Source organism: Chiloscyllium plagiosum, chromosome 6, assembly GCF_004010195.1.
Source record: "Chiloscyllium plagiosum isolate BGI_BamShark_2017 chromosome 6, ASM401019v2, whole genome shotgun sequence".
NCBI lineage: Eukaryota > Metazoa > Chordata > Chondrichthyes > Orectolobiformes > Hemiscylliidae > Chiloscyllium > Chiloscyllium plagiosum.
The window spans coordinates 10,173,512-10,187,590 of record NC_057715.1 but is presented as its reverse complement, the minus strand read 5'-3'; the positions used below and the strand labels follow the sequence as shown (position 1 = coordinate 10,187,590).

Below are 14,079 nucleotides of genomic sequence, written 5' to 3'. Positions count from 1 at the left end.
GATTTTTTGAATCTCTTGCTTAACTCTGTCAGCCAGGGCTCCCTGATTGATTGGGATTGTTAAGCTGAGCCAAAGATCTCATCGTCAATAAGACTCAGTGGTCCTTGTACCAATCACTATATAGGTTGAATTTAATTTTTGTCCCAGTCAATACTTGTTCATTCTGAAATGCCACAGCTGTGTCACAACTCAATCACATTTCCAAATAAAAATAAAACAAGAGTCCTGAGGAAGGGTCACTCAACTGGAAATGCTACCTTTGATCTGTCTCCACAGATGCTGAGACCTGCTGAGCTTTTCCAGCAATTTCTGTTTCTGTTTCTGATTTACAGCATCCACAGTTCTTTTGGTTTTTATTTACATTTTCAAACATTTGCATGGAAGGATTTATGCATCATTGTTCACTTTGGGACACTAAGATTAGCTGGTCTTTTTTAATATTTCATTGAGAAAGAGCCATAGACTAACACCGACGATCAGTGGTGATCACCATAATTAAAAGCAATGCTGCACTGTTATGGTCAAGCCATTTATTTTTCTCTCGTTCTCATCATCCTTTTCTTTAGTATGTAAAACTATTTTCATAGTGAAGCAGTAATAGAGGAACACACACAATTAACATTAAAAAGCATCAAACAATAAAAGAAATTATGGAAATAATTTTACTGATTCTAATTGGAGGTTTCCTTTTGTTTACTTTTTTGTGCAGAGCCACTTTGATACTCTGAAACAGAAATATTTTTCTTCCGTATGTTGATCATAAGTCAGGAAGGAAGCTGATACGAAGAGCACACGATTCGGTTTTTCAAATGACATACACCATTTTGTCTCCATTGTCTTAACCAACAGTTAGTGCAGTTGTATTGCCCCCCAAAATGTCCCATCTCCCTTTAATGCAATTTGTGCTTGAATTCGTGGTATTATAAGTTCCAGTTCATCGCCCACTTCAAGTTTTGCAATGCCTGGTTGCAAAGAAATAGTTGGTCAGAAACGGTGTTAAAAACAAAAACAATATTTTGAACAAGCCAACGCAAGCTCTAAGATAAATCCTTACCAGCTGTAAAGCAAGTATCATTTGGGCAACAGGCAGACATGCTTTGAATACATCGGAACAGGATCACAGTTCGTGGCTCACTGCCAACACTATTGGCCTTTCTCCTCTGGATAAAATGTCCCATTGTAAATGAATTATCCTTATACCACACCTAGAAATTCAAGAACATAGTAAGTAAAGAACTCTGACAATTGATTAAATCCCTGAATGACAAACCAACTTGCCTGACTGTATACCAGAAAGTAGCCAGCCTCTTTGATCAAGATGTTGTTGTCCTTTTTGACAAGAGCATTTCCATTTTTCAAACTTAGAATCCATGGGACAGTTGTTTCCTCTATAATATAATTTCAAAATAGCTCATCAGTGAATGATAAAAGATGCCAACAAGTTGCATATTGTTTTTTTTTTAAACATTGAAAGTAACTAAGGAAACTGAAGACGATTCCAGGTTTGCATTCTGGTCTGTGGTGCATTAACTCAACTCAGTCAGAGTAATTGGAGACAGATTGTGATTGGTCTGAGCACTCCTTGAGCTGCAAGAGGGGAAATGAATCAGGATTACTATTATTCCAACTGAAAAATACATGTGTAAGTACCATAAGAGCACAACATCTGATCTGACTCTAAGACAAATGCGTGTCTTGGTAGATCCCACCAAGGTGATTGCGTCTGAACTGATACATTGTTTGCATGTGTCTTGTGATATTACCAGGGACTGACATTTCAATGAGATGACAGGAAGCATCAGTGATGGGTACACCTGTAAATTGGTGTAAGGTGTGATATGCTGGAAGAGGTTTGGGAGTACAATGTTGGGGTGATATACACATCTGGATGCAACTGAGTCCAGCTGATTTTCTTTTAAGTTTGTTTCTTTATTTGTTCGTGGGATGTGGGCGTTTTAGATGAGGCAGTATTTATTGCCATCTCTAATTACCCAGAGGGTGATTAAGAGTCAACTACATTACTGTGGGTCTGGACTCACATGTAGGTCAGACCAGGTAAGGATGGCAGTTCCCTTTCCTCAAGGACATTAGTGAACTAGATGGATTTTTTCCAACAATTGGCAATGGATTCATGGACAATATCAGACTCTTAATTCCAGATTTGTTTCTTGAATTCAAATTCCTCTTTCTGCCATGACAGGATTTGAACCCATGTCCCCAGAACATTACCTGGGTCTCTGAATTAACAGTCCAGCAATAATACTACTAGGCCATTGCCTCCCTTTTATTTGCTCAATTCTCTCCTGTTGGTTGGGTCAGCATTTATTGCTCAACTCTAGTTCCCCTTGAGGAAAATGATGATGTATTGCCTTCTTAAACACTGCAGTCCACAAAAGTTTGTTCAGCTTTCCACCTATCAGTATAATATCTGCTGTGATCTCCAGTTTGGCCTTCTTGCTATCTGAAGAGGTGATATTTTCTTTACCTCCCCATCGGAAGGGAAGCTCCTTTGAAAGTGCAGCCTTGCTATATTTAAGAATCCATTACCACAGTTGCTTCCTTTGTTCTGCTATCTGCACAATCTCTCAACTGTCTTTTTTATAGTTCCTCTTTAAACAGTTCAACTAATATAAGTCATCATCATTGCACCCACTCAGAAAACCAACAAGTTAGATGCAGATATGGTGCCTGGATTAAAAGCCATCTATAAAAGCATTGCACATACTTCCCAGTTCCCCCTGGAATATCTGCCCTTGCCCACACCAACCTCTGTCTGCTGAGACCTCACCAACCAAACTCCCAAAGATTAAACATTTCAAAATTTCACCTGATGCTTCAGGCCAATTACCTGCTGTCAGCAATGAACAAACTTGGAGATAAAATAGTTTTTAAGCAATTACAGAGAGAGGGAAACAGTGAGGAGAATGTGTCAGAGAAGAAAGAAGGAAATTATGTTTCTGCCTGGATAAGTGCAAAGTATTTATTGGGCCTTTAAATAGTGGTTGTTTTGAGTCAAATGTTTCTCATTTATCTATGTGTGCCCCCAGATATTTTAATAATGATAAGCACAGTATACATTAAGCTAAAGCTGGAAAGAGGTTGATATCGACAAGATATTCGCAATGTCAATTTTCAAGCTAAAAGAGAACCATTTCTTCACTGCAGAAATTCACCTCAGACAACACCTTCCAAGCCCACGACCACTTCCATCTAGAAGGACAAGGACAGCAGATACATGGGAACACCACCACTTTCAGGTTCCCCTCCAAGCCACTCACCATCCTGACTTGGAAATATATCACTGTCGCTGGGTCAAAATCCTGGAATTCCCTCCCTAAGGGAATTAGATTAGGCTCCCCACAGTATGGAAACAGGCCCTTCGGCTGAACAAGTCCACACCGACCCTCCGAACAGTAACCCACCTAGACCCATTCCCCTACCCTGTATTTACCCCTGACTAACACACCTAACACAATGGGGAATTTAGCATGGCCAATTCACCTAACCTGCACATCTTTGGATTGTGGGAGGAAACCAGAGCACCTGGAGGAAATCCACGCCAACAATTGTGGGTCAACCTACAGCATATGGACTGCAGCTGTTCAAGAAAGCAGCTAACCACCACCTTCTCAAGCGCAACTAGGGATGGGCAATAAAGGTTGGCCAGCCAATGATGCCCGTGACTGAATAAATAAATTTGTGTCATCTCAATATTTTGGTGTGATAGTGAAATTGCAGATAAGTATCCTCCATTTCACATTTTCTCTTGGTCACATTCATAGCTGGATCTCAATCGCTTGTACATTTATATTATTTCTCAGTGATGAAGGTTGAATACAGTTGGTGACCATGTGGTATAAAAATGTAAATACATTAATGCTACCAGATTTAAAGAAAAGGAAACTTCATAATCATTAGTATCAGATGTTTCATTTTTAATAATCTTTTGGATTGAAGATCACATCTATTGGACTCTGCTATTACTGTTACGGTAAAGCAACAAAACAAAGTTAGTCAGGACAACATCTGTTTCTGCAGTAGCGTCAATGACAAGAGGTCATCCATTTAAAATTGCTACTAACAGTGAAGAAAGAGGTGAGAAGAATTTCCTTCATGCAGAGGGTTATTGGAGCGTGATTGCTTTACAACAGCATGTCATTAAGGCAGAGGTAACTGAATCTTTCAAAGAGAATTACATAAACATTTGAAACCAAAGATGTAAGTCGACAGGATTTGTTTTGCATGGTTCAGTAAACAACTGCAACAAATATGATAGCTCTTCTTTTCTCTCTCTGTGCAATATGCTTGTACAGTTCCTTGAGTGTTTGTCTGTAGAATTTGGGAAGTGAGGGAATTCAGTACAATAAGAGAGGAGATGCCACTCTGTTCTTTTTACAAAACCAGCGGAGTACGAGAGCAGGAGTTGAAGATAACAAAAATCAGATTCTGAAGGTGGAAGGTAGGCAGGATAATTACTTAAACTCCATAAATTTAGGATAATAGTTGTGGCGTTTCTAAACGTGAAACCCAATTGGGTAAAAGGCAGATGTGCTACAGTGAAAGTACATGGATGGTAGTGTGATCTTAGGCAGCCACATCAGCAACTTCAGCACAGAGCTGGAATCCAAGTTTTAGTGGTACATTAAGGAGGGTTGTTATGTGGATTCCTTATTCCAGGAGGCAGTTGCCATCCCTACCATGCCCTTAAGTTATGTCGCTCAGATTGGCCCATTGTTAAGGACAGGGCAACGACAACTTAGGCAAGTAGAGGATCGAAAGGAGGCCTTGCTGTCATCCATATTGCTCAATGTCCTTGCAGCTTCTGTGGATGAGCAGGGTTGTGAGAAAGCACAACACAAACTGACCACAGAACCATGGTGCAGGGGCTTTAAATGTGTGGGTTGGTTGGAGGTGGGGGTGGGTTCTGCAAACTGTACTTTGCAGTTGACAGAAAAACTCCTAAAGGTCATGTTGCTTGCATGGTGCCAAGGTTATGGACATCATCTCAGCACTGGAGAGGAGTAGGAGGGGAAAAGTCTTGCTGCCCCGGTCTCTTGGATAGCAACAACCTAAGCAGGATTAAGAATGTTGCTGCTGAGGGGATAGGAACACCTAAGTTTAAAAACAAATCTCAAAAGTAATAATCTCTGGAATGCAACTGAGGAGCTGTAAATTGGCATTGAGTAAAAAAGATCATAGAGTTGAATGCATGACTCAAAAGATTAATATGGGAGGAAAATGGGGCTGTACCATTGGGACGACCTTCACCAGAACTGGACAGGGATTAACGTATTGTTGATTATCATCACTAGGGCTCTAAAGAAGGGTTTAAATTAAGTACAAGAGAACTGTTCACTTCAGAGGGGAGGTCAGTCATGGAGCCCAGCATGTGATACACTGAGATTTTCCTTATTGTCTCTCTTGTCACTCTCAGGTGACGATCATAGGAGGGAAGGTCAGCAGAATCAGCTTTGAACACACCATCATCAGTCTCCCAAATCTTCCACCAATTCAATTACATTCACATACCCATATCAATGCTGAGTCCAAGGCTGATAAGAGGCCTCTGATAACAATGCATGGTCTCCTCCATGGAGATGTTGGCTACTGCCAATGGAGAGCCAGGTTTATCATATGATCCAAATGCATGAGGATCTGCATATCTTGGCTCTGATGCCTGAACATTGGTGGATAGTTAAGAGGTGAGCAAGGCACTTGAATCTCCCACAAGGCAGTCCTTCTCCTCAGGGATACAGTGTGGTATTACCATGTACCATGTGAGTCAATTGTCATGAGGGCACTCCTTGTCCCATCTGTCTCTGAACCCAGAGCGTCTACTCTTCTGGAGGAGATCTCAGTAGGCCTGGGCTCTTCAAGGTCTCAAGCACACCAGGGTGGGCAGGGACATCTGCTAATTTCATCCCATGGAATGGGCATCAACCTCATCACATAGTAGCTTGCCTTCCTTTAAAGAACATTAATGAACTACTCAGGTTTTTACAACAATCAACACCAGTTACCTGATCGCCATTTATTTAATTGCAGATTTTTATTGGACTGAAATCTCACCATTACCATGGTTGGATTTTAACCCATTTCTCCAGAATAAGCCTGGATAACTAACCCAGTGATGTGACCACAATACTCCTGTGTCCTTTGTAATTTCTCATTAAGAGTTTGCTTACTTGATGTATGGGTACATGATTTTTAGGATGCTCTTACTCAAAGAATATTGTATCGTCGTGCTTCATATTTGTGAATCGTTGCTGAAGGGAGGGCTTTGAGGATTTCTCGTGAGTGTGGGCAGCAATTTATATATTAATCTTTATTCAGTGATATCACAGATGGTGTAACTTGATGACATGACCATGTAATAATATATATTTTGTCAAGAAAGCTAATCTGACTTTATAAAAGTAGACACAACAACTTAAAAATGGTTCCCAGGAACCATGTAACTGTCCCTACTGATTCTCACTGGCAAGAAAGACATAAACCGATGACACACTAAACCTTGGGGCAGCTGCCAATAAGGTGCACCGGGCAGAGAGGTTCTGAGGTCTTCCAGCAGAAGTTAAATTAGGAACTGTTCAGTTATTGGACCCTCCCAGTGCCTCAAATGAATGTCTATAAAATCTGGTTCAAGTCAGAACTGTCTTTAGTTTGCTTGTGGGATAGAGTCAAACTCCAACGTTTGCTTGTTTTCTTCACATATCAATGTACAGAACCGAACTGCGGTTGTGACCATATATATATATATATATTTTTTTTGTGAATAAAATTGAAACTGTTTGAAATGAAAAAAAATTCAACCAGAAAAGGAAGCCACTTATAATTTGATCAATCTTTGGAAAAGACAATTAATTCTTCAAGGTGGCAGAATTCAAAGCTTCAAATACAAACAGAATATTGGAAGGACGCCTCAGGGGAATTGCAGCATTACTGACTTTATGGGATAGCAATTCATCAAATGTTAAAATAGTAGACATCTTAAGATTAATGTGTATTAGACAGTGTTACATTTCAAATAGTGTCTCATAGCCTAAGAGAAAAGGTTCAAGAGTCAGCAGTGGAGAGAGGCTTCTCAATGAGGAGAGACGATAAAGTCAAAACAGTGAAGAGCTGCTGTACTGAACCAGGCTACTAAGTGCCAATCCCAGCAGGGTGATAAAACTGAATTACAGGAGCCTGCACTCCCACTCAGAACCTGTTCTGCTCAGTTCAACTGTGGGAGAAACTTTCAACCACTCAATTACAGAAGCCATCGCTGCTGTGGACTTTGACTTCAAATTTTCAACCACCTCCCCTTTTGAAAAAGAATCATTGACCAAGTAACAAGCCAGCAATAAAATTTGACTGAAATTATTTTCATATTTATAAGCATCTTTTATCTGTGTCTATGTTTAATCTTTGTATCTGTATTGTATTTTATCAATAAATCATCTATTTTACCAAATAACTTAGAAGAAATATTCCTGTAATAACCTAGTGTTGCATGGTTTTTTAACTTTGTCCATCCCAGTTCAACAGTGGCAGCTGTACATCATGGCAGTTCAAAGATGTGCAGGTTAGATGGATTATCCATGGGGAATGCAGGGTGACAGTGATACGGTAGATCTGTGTGGGATTTTTTTGAAGGGTTAGTGTAAGCTTGATGGACTGGATGGCCTGCTTCCACACCATAGGGATTGCTTGATATCTTGGTGTGCTTATGGCCTTGTCAGTATGAGAAATAAATAGAAAGATGGCTATAATAGTTTATATTACTTATATTCCAGTGAAAAGCCTATGTACTTGGGGCAGTAATTTCCTGACATCCTATGTGATCAAGGACTGCTACATCTTCCAATGGGAAGAGGACAAAGTTGGTATGAAGAGAGAAAGGTAGGGTGAGGGTGGGTGTATATGCGTGTGTGCATTTATAAACACAAATTACTCTCTGACATACCCTCTCTTTCTAAATTCCTATCAGTAGATTGGGCCAGGAGACAAGGAAACCCCAAAGCTGAAAGGCAAACCATTTCTAACTCCCATTTTCATAGGAATTCTGCCTAGGCTAGCCCACACTGTGCATCGCCAGAGGCAAAAACAAGGCAGATGCTTTTTAAATCAAACTCCAAACCAAACATCTATGAGATATAATTCAATATTTGTACTTACGTTTACTGTTTTCATTAGAAACAGATCTTCGCTCAACTCGACAAGTTGACTGTGGTCTTCCATGCATATACTTCAGACAATCATTCACTAACAATCCATAAATATGACAGAGTCAGAGTGGTGAGTTCCACAGACAATAATGGGACACAGTTACATCATTTCCACTTATTATTAATGATATTATATATCAAATATTAATGTTAATCATTATTAATTGTAATTAAATGGTATTACCTTTTAGAAGTGGTCTTTGATCATGCACAGCAATCAACTGCATAAAGGACTGCTTCTCTAAAGCAGAAGGAATAAAAGTCAAACCAATGCACTAACATTCATGATTCCATGAAGTAGGCAGACTGCAGTCTGAGCAATAGAAATCAAAACAAATCTGTTTAACGGTTTCTGTAGGTTGGCTTTTAATTTGAATTCTGTTTAGAAACAATATCAGCATTGATTGGATGTAATCCTACTTAGAAGTAAAAATATAAAAACTGACAGAAGATTACATTGTAAGAATGCAGGGTTTGCTGGTCTGTGAATTAATTTAAAATGATCGTGAAGCAGAGAACACCTTTCTTATTTATGCTGACTCTGAGTAGTGAGAGTGCCTACTAATCCATCAACATGCTTCAATATGTGGTTTGAAATTCAACATAAATTTTTAATGAAAACAGGTGTTAGTGTAATCACTCCATATGGAAGATCAGCAACCTGATTGAGAATTTTAAATTGCAAGTGTATTAAATCTATTCCTCAGTACACTCCTCCAAAGCAGTAAGACCTGGACAACATAGAAGTGGAAGGAAAGAAAAGGATGAACAGTTTCTATTTTACTTCCTCATGCCTGGTATCCCTTGACAGGGCTAGGCCACCAACTCATAGTTATAGGCATACAGCACAGAAACAAATCTTTGGGAGAAGATTTGTAGCTCGGGTGCTCGTTGTTGTGGTTCTGTTCGCCGAGGTGGGAATTTGTGTTGCAGACGTTTCGTCCCCTGTCTAGGTGACATCCTCAGTGCTTGGGAGTCTCCGTGAAGCGCTTCGGAGATGTTTCCTCCGGCATTTATAGTGATTTGTATCTGCCGCTTCCGGTTGTCAGTTCCAGCTGTCCGCTGCAGTGGCCGGTATATTGGGTCCAGTTTGATGTGCTTGTTGATTGAATCAGTGGATGAGTGCCATGCCTCTAGGAATTCCCTGGCTGTTCTCTGTTTGGCTTGGCACTGAGGATATCACCTAGACAGGGGACGAAATGTCTGCAACACAAATTCCCAACTCGGCGAACAGAACCACAACAGAAACAAACCCTTCGGTCCAATCAGTCCATGCTGACCATAATCCCAAACCAAACAAGTCCCACATGCCTGCCCATGGCCTATATCCCTCCAAACATTTCTTACTCATGCACTTATCGAAATGCAGTTTGTAACTGTATCCATATCGATCACTTCCTCTGGAAGTTCCTTCCACACACAAACCACTTTCTTTATAAAGAATTTGCCCCATATGCCTTTTTAAAATCTTTGTCCTCTCACCTTTGATCATCTTCTTTGATCATGCTCTTCTCAATGGTGAATTGACAACTAGGTCATGACATCCTGGCCAGCTATTCCTCTGCTACAAAAATTCCCATCTTGCACTAGTGAAGTTGGCAGATATTGATATTGACACAGACAAGCTAGCATCAATGGTTACCCCACCTCAAGGAGAAATGGAAACCTCAGCTGGCCAAGAATAAGCTTCAGAGAAAATAGGAGCTAGGGAATCCCATGTGTTCTCAGGCGACAGTCTTCATCTACAACTATCGCTACAGAGACTGCCATGCGAAAGTGGTGTTCCTGAACCACACTAGTTAATACTGAACACAGTCAATATCAAGCTACGAATCATCATTATAACAGGTTCAAAGATGTCAAGAAAGTGTTACTTGACAGTTAATACAGACTTTATCAACTCCATGCTGTAGAGGGATGATCCAAGTAAATCCTCCTGCATCCCTTATACAAAATTAATTTTGAAATCTGATGCTTTTACCAGACAATGAGCAGTGATTTTTAATTGCACAAATTAAAATCATACATAAATTGTTTGTTGACCATAATCAAATGTCAAGTATCAAATTCAGGAGCTCAAGTCAGATGCATTTGATCAACATATTGAGCATTAAGTGCAGGTTTAAATCTCAACTAAGAAAGGTTACTGAACTCGGAACACTAACTCAGTTTTCTCTCCACAGATGCTGCCAGACCTGCTAAGTTTCTCCAGCATTTTTTTTTTTTACTCTGTAACTTACAAATTGCTCTGTAACAAAGTATTTACCTGGAAGCCGGTGGGCACCAGGGACTTGGGTTCGATTCTAGCCTTGCGTGACTGTGTCGCGTTTTCACATTCTCCTGGGTCTGCAAGGGTTTCCCACCAGCAGTTCAAAGATACGCAGCTTAGGTGGATTAGCCATGCTAAGTTTCCCCATTGTGTCCAGAGATGTGCACACTAGTTGGATTAGCCATGGGAAATGTGAGGAGAGGGTGGGCACCTGGGTTTAGATGGAATGTTCTTTGGAAGGCTTTGAAAGCAGACTTTAGGGGTTCTACCCTTTGATTCTAAGCCAATCTAATTGGCAGGCTTTACTCCTGTTAGAGAAATCCCATTGATTTGATTTATTATCGTCACATGCACCTAGTTACAGTGAAGAGTTTTGTTTTGCCTGCAGTACAGGCAGATCATATCACACAAATTACATTGGGGTAATAGAACAGAGCAAAGAATATAATGTTACGATCGCAGAGAAAATACACAAACACTAAGATGAACATTCAGATTTAAAATTGGAGGTCCATTCAGAAGTCCGATAACAATGGGGGAGAAGCTGTTCTTGAATTTGCTGTTACGAGTGTTTAAGTGTTGTAACTTCTGCCCAACAGAAGAGGTTGGAAAAAATGATAATCGGGGTGGAAGGGGTCTTTGATGATGTTAGCTGCCTTCCCAAGGCAGTGAGAAGTGTAGATGGAGTCAATAGATGGAAGGTTGGCTTGTGCAATGTATACACTGTATACAAGACCACAGCCAAGCAGCATTTAGATTTTAGTGGCTGTTGGGTCAAGATTGCATGAGTAAGTACAGCATCATGGTGGGTGGGTGGGGATCTGTCCGCAAGAAAATGAATTACTACAAAAAGTGAGAAAGAGGCTGGAGATGAGGAGAAGCACTGGGGTATTACTGGGAAAAAGCCAGTATTACTGGGGTTAATGATTGTGGAGGCTGGTGACCATGGGGATTGCAAGCTGGGATTGTAGAGGTGACAAGATGAGGTTTACATGTCTGCTTCTCCTGGCAAACCAGTAAATATCCTTCCTGATTGATCCAGCCTCTCTTCCCTCCTTTCATCTGACAGGTTTTGGTGAAAGTAGATAACTAGTTAAACTGAACACACACTTACCTGAAGGCAGAGAAGTTCATTTTAGCACCGTACACTCTGCTACAGCTAATAATGCTCCCATGAGTATAAATTTCTGATTACTGTCAGAATAGATCTGCCCAATGGTAATCATACAAAAACATGTCCTCTTACATCTAGACTTGTAAACCTGCCCTGTCTCAGATACCCTGATTGCAGCCTGTTGAGTTGGTCTTTATACAGTGCAAGGGAGATTGAACCATATACCTCATGATGCTAGAGGTTCTGAGAATGGTCCATACTGACAGCAGAAGACAGCACCAGGATTTAAATTAAAAGGTAAATGCACTGAAACTTCTATTGCATTGTTTAGATATCACCAAGCTTTTCCTTATTTCTTCTTCACCTTTAAAACATTTAGCGCTATTATTGATTAATGTGAGTGCAATGATTTTCAAGATTTCTTTTTAAGATTCAGTGCCACTGAACATTGCTTTGCTTATTTAGTCTAATGTTCCATGCTATTTCAAGATTTCTAGCTGTAAGTCTGGGAAAGTATCATGAGGTAGCTGGAACGAAGGGTGGTGGATGGGTACGGTGGCGGTTAATTGAGTGAGGCTGTAGATTACGTTGGATGGGGAGTTGGATTCGGGTCAGGGGTTGTCAGGTCAGACGGGAGGGTGGGTGCTGAGTAGGGCAGGATTAGGAGTAGATAAAGGTTAGGGGTTAGATGGGTCAGGTTAGAGCAGAAGTCCAGGGATGGTGGGCATAGGTTGGGTCTGGAAGGGACTTAGCTCTCCATGGTGGATGGGCAGGGAGTTGAGAGGTGATTCAGGGCCTGTGGGTGAGGTTAGTTTCATAATTACACTGTTGGAGCAAGTTGCATTCCCTCAATATTTTGTTGGGTAACTGCTCAGTTAAATACGTCAGACCTATACAAAATCTTAGAATCTAACTCAGAATTGGGAATGTATTCAGAGGATTCCAAATATCAGCTAATTACCCAATAGAAGTTTCAATTTCCAGGGCATTTCCCATGTAGTTAGCTGCCTTGGGATTTCCACATAGTCCTTAATTGCAATAGACACAGAGGGTGGTGTGCGTATGGAACGAGCTGCCAGAGGAAGTGGTGGAGGCTGGTAAAATTACAACGTTGAAAAGACATCTGGTTGGGTATATCAACAGGAAGTGTTCAGAGGGATATGGTCTAAATGCTGGCAAATGGGACTAGATTAATTTAGGATATCTGGACGGCATGGGCAAGTTTGACCCAAAGTGTCTATTTCTGTGTTATACAGCTCTATGACTCTGTGTGCGCTCTACATTTCAGCAAGGGTCAATGTCCTTTCAGAAAATGTTAGCCACTATGCTTCCAAACTTGCTGTTAGAGGTATAATAATAGAATTGGGAGCATCATATTTACTTTGTCTTAAAAGCTTCTTGTCTACCATCCGCTTGTGAATGGTGATGAATAATTAAATTACAAACAAACAGGAGATGGAGGCTTTGCAAATATCCCTATTCTCGGTACAATTGAAAAAGCTGAAGGATTTGCATCCATCTTCAGTCCAAAGTGCCAAGTGATTGATCCATCTCAGCTTCCTCCAGAGGTCCCCAGCATGACAGATTAGAGTGATGCTGGAAAAGTACAGCAGTTCAGGCAGCATCGGAGGAGCAGGAAAATCGATGTTTCGGGCAAAAGCCCTTCACCTATTCCTGATGAAGGGCTTTTGCCCGAAACGCCGATTTTCCTGCTCCTCGGATGCTGCCTGACCTGCTGTGCTTTTCCAGCACCACTCTAATCTAGACTCTGGTTTCCAGCATTTGCAGTCCTTGTTTTTACCCAGCATGACAGATGTCAGTCTTCAATTTTATTCGCTCCGTGTGACATCAACAAAGAGCTGAAGGATCTGAATACTACAAAGTCTCTGGGAACCAACAACAATCCAACAATTGGACTGAAGACTTGTGCTGCAAAATTTGCTGAGTTACTAGCCAAACTGTTCCAATCTAACCACAACAGGATCTACCTGACAACATGAAAAATTGCCCTACTATGTCCTGTGCACAAAGAACAGGACAAATCCAATCCAGCCAATTACTAATTGAACAGTCTACTCTCTATCATTAGGCAAAATGTGGAAGGTATTGTCAATAGTTCACTTCACTTGCGAAGAAACAACTTGCTTACTGACCTTCAATTCAGGTTCCCCACCAGGACCACTGAGCTCCTGATCCTATTACAGCCTTGGTCCATAAATGGTGAATAGAGTTAAACTCCAGAAAAGAGGTGAACACAACTACTTGTGACATCAAGGCAGCATTTGGCCAAAGAACCAGGAGACCCCAGGTAGAACACTCTGCTGCTAGGAGTCATACCTGGCACAAAGGGAAATGGTTGTGGTTTTTGGAGGTCAGTCATCTCAACGGCAGTATTGGGATGACAGTATTGGCGTAGTCAGCAGGATCCAAATGGATTGATATAATCGGAGGATGTCAGCGGCCACCCGGAACATCGGTGTCTTGAG

General features: G+C 40.9%; 1 protein-coding gene across 1 annotated transcript in view; it reads right to left on the bottom strand.

The window, feature by feature from the left end:
• Nucleotides 1–689: 689 nt before the first annotated feature.
• LOC122551031 (tumor necrosis factor ligand superfamily member 13B-like) overlaps nt 690–14,079 on the bottom strand; it is a 48,839-nt gene continuing 35,449 nt past the window's right edge. Inside the window, exons 5-9 of the mRNA XM_043692674.1 lie at nt 8,395–8,451; nt 8,161–8,247; nt 1,279–1,388; nt 1,055–1,205; nt 690–962 (exon numbers count right to left, since the gene is read on the bottom strand). Of these exons, the coding sequence (XP_043548609.1) occupies nt 850–962; nt 1,055–1,205; nt 1,279–1,388; nt 8,161–8,247; nt 8,395–8,451 (518 nt within the window). The 3' untranslated portion in view covers nt 690–849. The remainder of the gene's footprint in view (nt 963–1,054; nt 1,206–1,278; nt 1,389–8,160; nt 8,248–8,394; nt 8,452–14,079) is intronic.